Raw genomic sequence first — 8,880 nt, 5'->3', positions numbered from 1 at the left:
GGCTTCCCAAGGGGCTCCCTGTGGAGACTTACACCAGGCAGGTAGCCGTCTCCTGCACAGAGTTTGGAAGCAAGGCCCTACAGTCTATACTTTGAGATTTGGAAGAATCCCTTGATGGCCAAGCAGCAGCTACCTCAGCACATTCCAACCTATCAAGGAACTGAGGTGGCAAAAGAGGTTCCTGCCTTTAAAAGATCTGGGAGGTTCCTGCTTCTTGTCTAAGTGTGATAGAGGCCACCTCCCAGATGCAGTCATGGGCGTAAGGGAAAACATGGACTAACAGTGATCAAGTTATCCCTGTCTATCTTTACTCATATACAACACAGTCTTTCCATAGAGCCAACAGTTTTCTGAAATGCCCATGTCACCCTCAGATCATCCATTTTGAGAATTTTTTCAACTTAATCCTTAAAAATTTAAAAAAAAAAAAAAGCCCACACAACATAAGCAATGATCATTTATTTATTTTCACTCAAGTTACATGAGTAAAGACAAATGGCATTTATTAATATCCATAGGATTAATAGTCATATGGAATATGCCAAGGAAAGTGCTGGAATATTAACACAAAAATAGAACATCTGATAACTTTGCACACAAACCATAAACTACACACATTGGGAACTGTAAAAATATTGCACATTTTTCAGAATTGTTCCTCAGCTGCTTTTGGCTAAGCCACTGCTGTATAGCTTGTACGATCATGAAAGCGAGGCGAACCTCTTATGATGATAGAAAGATGGAATCCTTTCCCAAGGACAAAAATAAAAAGTTGCTGTAAGAAGAGCAGAGGATGAGCTAGTCTCAGGAAGACAGAGCCAACAGTTTGACATGGTCACATTTGCACACAGGTAATTGCGAATATAAAAAGTTGAAATTACAGCAGATTCACTTTTTATAGATTTATTTTGCTCTGCACAGTAGCAGGGACTTGTTGAAGTTGGTGGCTTCAGATACAGTTTTGTTCCGGATCTCTGGTCAGCTTTATGGGTCATTAAATTATTACTGTACTGACTGGACTTCATAAAATCAGAAATAAAGCAAATACAAATTATGTACTTTGCAATACTCTGTAAGGCAAGCAAAGTAGGAAAGAGTGCAAGGATTAGGAGGAAAGGCAAGCAATTACTTGTGATTACTCATTCTAAACCAGTGTGAAAGCAATGTCGTAGCCCAAATAATTCTGTGTACGTTATAGGCAAGGAAAACTACTGGAGCATGACATGCATAGTTCACGGTTACCCTTCTAAAGGCTGAATAAGGTTATACACACAAAACCTAGAATAAGTTAATGGCATGACTGTAGTTCAGTAGCACCCTAATATCACAACAGTCGACGAGTCACTATGCATGCCGCCGCAGTTTTCCTGCCGTTTGTTTAGCTGCTCACTATAGCAATTTTATATTCTAAGAGTGAAGCATTGAGTGTTACAGTTCATAGGCTCCTAGCTTGTCACTGGTTGGGATGTCATTGCCCCGAACAATCTGTATAGGTGGTAACCATGTTGCCTCGTCGCTGCGTCACAGTTCTACATTGTTTGCTTGATCCATGGAATCTGTTGTCTGTTCTAACGTTGTGCCTTTGTGAATTACCAAAATTACTAAATGTAAACATCTTTTCCATATCTTCAAACATGTCACTAAATAAATTTCCACCAAAATTATTAAAGTCCTCAAAATGGCGCTTGTGCCCATTAGGATTGTGTTGACTCCTAAATTGGGCAGGGTCAAAGTGTTTCTTTGATCTAGTGTTCTGGCTCTCACCAAAAATGTTTAAATCTTTGAACAGATCATCAAAGTTAAAATTGAAATGCTGGTAAAAATTTCTTGCATTGCCCCCTTTTTCTCCAGCGCTAAAAGCATCATGGCCAAACTGGTCGTATTCCTTCCGTTTATTCTCATCAGATAGCACCTCGTATGCTGTAATGGGGGAAAAAGAAAAAACTAGTTAACATTACAAAAAGGAACAAAATATTCATGGCTTATGCAAGACTATGAAAACCAAGTTACACAGAGCTGGTTATTCTCCGTACCCAATAATAAAAACCGTGAGCAAATCACAAACTAAATTCTGCATCAGATTATAAAAGGGTTTCTCAATACAGCAAATAAAAAGTAGACAATTTAGTCAACGTAGAATTTCAACTCCAAGCACTCTTTAGGCCTCATGCCCACAGCCGGGTCAGATTTTGACTGCAAAAATCTGACAGCGGGCACCCCCCCAGAGATCCCATACTCACATCTCCGAATCAACCATACCCTTTGCATTAAAGTAAACACCTCAGACTTGCACAGGATAAAGCCAATTTTGAAGAGCATTGAAGCTTCAATATAGGCACTAAAATACAGCAGCACAACATTTGTACGCCATACAATTTTACTAAACAAAACCACAGAGCCCCATCCATGGTGATCCAAGGTAGGTTCAATACAACTGCAGGGGAAGACGTCTGTATGATCAGGTCATAATACAAGGCTTAAAAGGGGTTGCCCAGCTATAAGGACTGGGGTCAAATCCTGGGAGCACCATCGACTAGTTGCTTGCTGGGCTATTGTGTCAGTGTATAGAGTTCAAGCTGTGTGCTTCCAGCTCCATTCACAGTGTGGCCTGTCGAACAGTTGATCAGCTATTGATGACCCATCCTGAAGAGAGGTCAAGAATCTTTAAAACAAACAGACAACCCCTTGAAAACAAGATAGCCTTAAGGTGGCCATACACTACAGAAGACTGGCGGCCGATCCAACAGATTTTGGCGGGACCAGCCAAACATCTGAGGTCTATGAAGGTATCTTGACTTTCCTGCTCATTAGAAATGAAGAAAGGACAGACATGAACTCCAACATGCCCCATCCTTCTGTTCTCAATGGGATTAGAAGGGTCCAGTCTCTCCTTGTGGAGAACACCTACCGATGCACGGAGACTTATACGGGCATGCATGTTCCTCTGGGAAATTCAATGTGCAAATATGCATTACATTCTAATAGGTGGCACCCTTGGGACATTGTACCATCTCCAATTTGCCTACTAAATATCCCAGGAGCATACGTGGCATTATAAGTCTCCTCACATCTACTAGGTGCTCTTCCGTAGGATAAACTATACCCCTCTTAACCCAAGTTATAGGCCCCTCACCCAGCAACCTACTGTAGACTGACAAAACCCCCAAAACAGTTGCCTGTACATGAGATTATCTTTCTCAAGAAGAATCTGACTTTGGCTTATATTCCCAGTCATGTTAGAAGAGCTGTGAAAAGGTCAAAAACTGAGGCCAGCTTTGTGCAGGCGTATTTGTGCAGGGTTTTGCATGTGCAATGCGCAGAGAACAGAACTCCTTGATTTCAATGGATTCCTTTATAATTCTGCAAATTTTGACACACCTTTTGGTTGCAAGAAAAAAGTAAAAAAAGAACAAGTCACCATAGAAGTCAATGGTGGGTGCGCAAATGCACATACAAAACAGATGTGTGAGACATGGCGTAATTCCACTGGATAAAACCCATCTGGAACCAATTAGCCATTTAAATCCGTGCATCTTTGCCACACACAAACGAACATGCCTAGTGGGTGAAGAAAAAAAGCATAGTTTAATATGCCAATGAGCGGGGAAAAAAATCATCATTTATTCAACAAATATGCAGCGCTCAGGTGCACGCAAATATGCTTACGCCCGTGTGAAGTTGGTCTAACTTGCAGGAATGGTGCCTTCTAATGGGCGGCACCCCAGAGGCATTGTTCCATCTCTCATGTGTGTTCTCAAAGAGATAAGCTGCCGCCAGAGGTTCTCCATATTGAGGACACATAAATGCTCACCCAAGCCAAGTACACGCCTGTCTACTTTCACAGATAATATAATGATGTAGTAGCCTAAATCAGTTGTCCCACTCAAAGTAAACCATAGAGAGAGATTGCTCCACTGATGGAAAACATTTAACTCTAAGGCCCAATGTCCACAGCCAATGTGATTTACAGAATCCGAGCGGGAGATCGGCAAATCAAGCCGCCTATAGAGAAGCATGGGCGTCCGCAAATGAATTTAAAGCATGTGGATTTGATGTGCAGACCTTTTGGTCTGGAAAACAAATCGCAGAATGCTGCTCCATTTTTATGCAGATCCCGTAGGGATGGCTTCCAGTGAAGTCAATGGAAGCCGTCCGATCCGCAGCAGACACTGCGGATGTGCTGCAGAAAAGCACCAGATTTGAAGGGAAAAAAAAATAGAATTAAAAAAAAAAAAACAAAAAAAAAAAAAACACAACAACAACTGTCCTGCGCGAGCTGTGAGGACCATGCGCAGTACAGCAAACCCGGAAGTGGAGGGATCCGCATGGATGCCGCTGCTAGGGAAATCAGGTAAGCAGGATTCACCAGCCGTGGGTGGATTCCATGCAGGATTTCCTGCACAAAATCCTCATGCGCCATGGACATGAGACCTAAAAGTAGAATCACCAATAAGATAAAACAAAAAAGGCGACCAACATGACCACGATATTAAATGTTCTTACCTTCAGCCATTTCTCTGAACTTTTCTTCAGCATCAGGACTTTTGTTTTTATCGGGATGATATTTCATGGCCAGTTTGTGGAAAGCCTTTTTGATCTGTCGCTCGGTGGCAGTTTTTGGGACCCCCAAGATGTCATAATAAGTTTTTGTTGCCAAAATAACTTCAGATATTAGTAATATACAAACTGCAAATGAGAGCACAGACTGAGCTGAAGACATCGTTGAAGTTCCTGCAAGACAAATACAAGCAACCTGTTACGAGGTGTAAGAAAAGATTGCATCAGATCTGCTGTAGGCCCTCGGGCAGTCCAAGGTCTAGCTGGAACATGTCAAGAACGGATTTACAGAACTAAGACAGTTATAGTCATCATGTGTACAGATACAGCTGTCACGCTGAAGAGGTTATTAAAGTTATATTTAAACTTGTGCCATTGCTTATAGGTGATGCAAGTCCAGGACAAGAGAGGACAACCAAACCCATCACATACCTTTGCTATAGTCACACACAGGCCACTGTTTAGAGTGTCCAAAACCTGCTCAGAGGCTTCAGCTACAATCTTAGGACTTCTCCAAGACACCATTTCAGAGGCACTGAATGGACTTGACCACATAAATGTCTATAGACCCGTTTCAAAAGAGCTTACTACTAGTGATGAGTGAGCATACTCGCTACGGGCAATTGCTCAAGCGAGCATTGCCCTTAGCGAGAATCTGCCCACTCGAGAGAAAAGGTTCGGCTGCCGGCAGGGAACGGCAGGGGAGGAACAGAGGGGAGATCTCTCTCTCCCTCTCTCCCCCCTGCTCACTGCCGCAACTCACCTGCAACCCGCGCCGGCAGCCGAACCTTTTCTCTCAAGCGGGCAGGTATTCGCTAAAGACAATGCTCGCTCGAGCAATTGCCCTTAGCGAGTATGCTCGCTTATCTCTACTTACTGCAGTATCTACAATTCATGTGAAGCTGGCCTTCTACAGAGTACTGCACCTCAAAATATCACCAAGTGACAAGTTTATAGGCAACAAGTTTTTTTTTTTCCTTAGAGGAAACCTATCATAACCTTTGAGCCCCATAAACTATGAAACAGAAGTCCCACATGGTGGCTCAATAAATGTGATTAGCCTTACAATAGTGGGGTCCTAGGTTCAACTCATCACAGGCAACATCAACTTTTAAAAACTCCATCCAGCCATCACTCTTGGTCCGATTAGAACCTACAGCTCCGGCACCACAAGACAGCAGTGCTAACAACTGAGCCACCACATGTGTTCTATCATTGCCAAAGAAAGAAGAGCAAGAATAAACACAAAGAGAACATAAAGAGCCAATACAGATATCACCCTTGGTCAGATTTAAACCTACAACTCCAGTACTGCAAGGCAGCAGTGCTAATGACTGAGCCACCCATACTTGCTCTTCCTGCTTTCTTCTCTGCCGAAGAACAAGAAACTCGAGAGAACATACAAAGTCCATGCAGAGGCTGTCTTTGGTCAGATTTGAACCTCTGACGCCTGTACAGCAAGGCAGCAGTGGTAATGATTAAGCCACCATTTATATTTCTTCTTCCTCCAGAAGAGAGGGAGAAGAAAAAATGTGCAGGAGAAGACTGAGAATAAGAAGAATATATTGTTTTCTGAAGTAGTAAGAAGCAGGAGGAAGAAGGAAGAAACCTAATAGGCAAGGTAAAGTTGCCTCCTCTAAGCACTGAGTCATGACCAACTCCTAGGGTGACGTTTCCTTGGTAGACTGTTTTTGCGGGGTGGTTTGCCATTGCCTTCCCCAGTGATCTTTACTTTCCAGCAAGCTGGGTACTCATTTTACCGACCTCGGAAGGATGGAAGACAGAGTCAACCTTGAGCCGACTACCTGAAGCTTGATAGCTCAGTGGCTAGCATGGGTCTAGGTTCGTGTCTATGGACAACACCTGCATGGAGGTTGTATTTATTCTTCTATGACCCATACAGAGTGCCCAACGCATGACAGGAGGGCTTTAAAACACTCCTTCAGTCAGAAGCTTAAACTTTACAATCTACAGAGCCTAATCTGTAGTAGTCCAGGACACCCCCCCCCCCCCCCATGTCTGCGGAGGAGACAAGTCTAACCCACTGACGGAATATGGGGGGGGGGGGGGGTCTCAGACTACTTTAGATTAGTTACTGTGGCAAAACTATAGTCACAGATCAAAGCTCTGTCCTAATGAAGCTAAAAAGTAGCTAAAAAGTAGCCAAAAAGTAAGATCTGAGGGAAACCAAGTGGCAAGTAATCATCCCTTGTAGGGATCAGCGTTTATAAGGTTGAAGAGACATCTGTCTGTCTGTCCAGCCTATTACCCCCAGAGACACTAAGCCTCCTTTTACACAGAGTATCGCCATTTGCTCTACAGCCCGCCATCCGCCTGTCAGGGGTTCCATCTGTTTCCATTATATGTATATGTATATGTAGCGCATAAATTAACGCAGTCGGCGACACAAGTCTGTACGCCAAATATAGCAGGAGCAAAACCTTGTAAGGAGGACAACAAAAAGTGGCGTCCATCACCAGTGACCGTGAGCGGGTGTGATCGGGGCCTCCATCACAATGCGGTTTCAGCAGCTGTGACTAAACCCCCCTAATGTAACCCCACAGCCTAGTGAGACCCACCATGGGAGCGCTAACACACCAGTGCTGCGCTCCTGACACAAGAGGTCCTGACGCAGCAACTGGTCTGAGGACTGCCATCCGTACAGAGGTGCTTCATCACCAGAACCACAGCTGGAAAGTCACAACTGGCAACAGAACTGCAATGGAAACAAGTAACAGAACATGTGAGGGAGGCTACCACCTAAGCCAGGGGGCGCTGCAGCGCCTGATGCCAGCTCCAGCCAGAGAGCAGTCATAGCTCAAGAAGTCCCAGTCAGCCTGAAACCAGTAGGACAGCGCACTACTGTAGAGGGGGGTGGGACTCCCCACACAAGTACCAGCAGTACCGCCACTACACACCACTATGTATCAGTCCGCGCTCCCCCTGGCCTGAAAACGAACTACAGGTCACACGTACCCCGTTACCTGCCCGGCCGGTCTCCCGGAGCCTAATGCCACCTACCAGCCTCCACCGACAATCTACAGCCAGACTCCCGGCTCCTCCTCTTCTGCTACCAGCCGCTCTGCTACACGACACGCTTTACCATTGGCCAGCAGCACTCACGTGACTTTAGGCGCACGTGGAAGCCTGTTGTTTTTACAGAGCATGTGGGCGTCACATCCGCTGAGCCTGTCATCAGCGCGGGAACATCGGCGGGTGGGCGGAGCCAGTGGAGTTAGGGTCACTGCAGGTCGAGCGTGCGGGTCTCTGTACTGGCATGTGTCGCTCGTCCCCCTATTCAGCGGTGTGGAGGTTATACGGCGGAGTGATATTAATAAACGAGGTTATGGGCGGAAGGACGCTGTGTTTGTGCATAGCAGGCTGGCACCAGCGTCCTGTTATGTAACCCCGCCGTGCCCGCATCAAAAATGGCAGCCCCTATTCCTGCTTGTGCCGGCTGTTGTCCGGATGCGGAAGGACAGGCGCTGGGCCGTGTGACACGAGGGTGAGGTGCCGGCCGCAGAGCTGCCTGCTGTAGGTGAGTTATCAGGGGGCCTGCAGGGGAACAATTGCTGGTTCACGGCCGTGTTTGTGCTGCTGATAGAACCTATAGGTCTCAGTGGGCTCCTCCACACGTGCAGCCCTCACGGACGGGACCTGTTGTGGGTGTATTATGTGCTATGGGGGCCGTAGAAGTACTTTCTCACAATCTCCTCCACTTTGTGCTGCTGTAAATGCAGTGGATTTTCCATGCAGAGGGTCCGCACGGACCTTCCATAACAAATCTACTCCGTGTGACCCCCCCCCCCCCACCTAAGACGGCCTGCACACAAGGGGATTTGCGTGACTGAATCCACGGTCGGCGCCCGCACTGCGGATCCGCAGCGAATACCGTTCGTTACATGCTATGGTAAAGCTCTGCTTCCTGCGCACTCACGGAATTGAGTTGCGATTTTCGCTCGCGGAGGAAAAATCACAGCATGTTCTATTTTAGTGCGGATTCCAAACGGACGACTTCCATGGAAATCATTGGAGGCCGTCTGACCCGCGGCCCGTCCGCAATTGACACGATGGCGCAAGGAAAATAAGCATTAAAAAAATCTGTTCGGTGCATGTCTGGCGGCGGCTCGTCGCAGCCATCCGCAGTACAGATAAGAGGAAAAATGCAGGTGTGCGCGGGCGCTGGCTGCGGTCAGGGGCGCATTCAACTGTGGGCTCCCGCATGCAGAATCCGACCTGTTGGTGTGCAGCCGGCCTCAAGCCACTCTCGCACATGGCGTGACTTTGCCACCGTTTTTGGACACAGCTTACTGCCTCTGACAG

At 46.1% G+C, this 8,880-nt stretch overlaps 1 protein-coding gene across 3 annotated transcripts; it reads right to left on the bottom strand.

Moving 5' to 3' along the window:
* Positions 1-444: 444 nt before the first annotated feature.
* On the bottom strand, positions 445-7,661 carry DNAJB9 (DnaJ heat shock protein family (Hsp40) member B9). 3 transcript variants are annotated; one of them, XM_066591764.1, is made up of 3 exons: positions 7,534-7,661; positions 4,504-4,731; positions 445-1,920 (listed from the first exon to the last, which is right to left on the bottom strand). In XM_066591764.1, the coding sequence occupies exons 2-3, from the start codon at positions 4,718-4,720 to the stop codon at positions 1,469-1,471; spliced, it is 669 nt and encodes a 222-aa protein (XP_066447861.1). In that variant the 5' UTR covers positions 4,721-4,731; positions 7,534-7,661; the 3' UTR covers positions 445-1,468. The 3 variants fall into 3 exon arrangements, with proteins under 3 accessions (XP_066447861.1, XP_066447862.1, XP_066447863.1); XM_066591765.1 differs by having other exon boundaries at positions 7,579-7,652; XM_066591766.1 differs by having other exon boundaries at positions 7,542-7,604.
* Positions 7,662-8,880: the final 1,219 nt, after the last annotated feature.

Source organism: Eleutherodactylus coqui, chromosome 2 (assembly GCF_035609145.1).
Source record: "Eleutherodactylus coqui strain aEleCoq1 chromosome 2, aEleCoq1.hap1, whole genome shotgun sequence".
Classification (NCBI taxonomy): Eukaryota; Metazoa; Chordata; class Amphibia; order Anura; family Eleutherodactylidae; genus Eleutherodactylus; species Eleutherodactylus coqui.
Note: the sequence above shows the minus strand (reverse complement) of the source record. Positions and strands in the feature narration are given on the sequence as shown.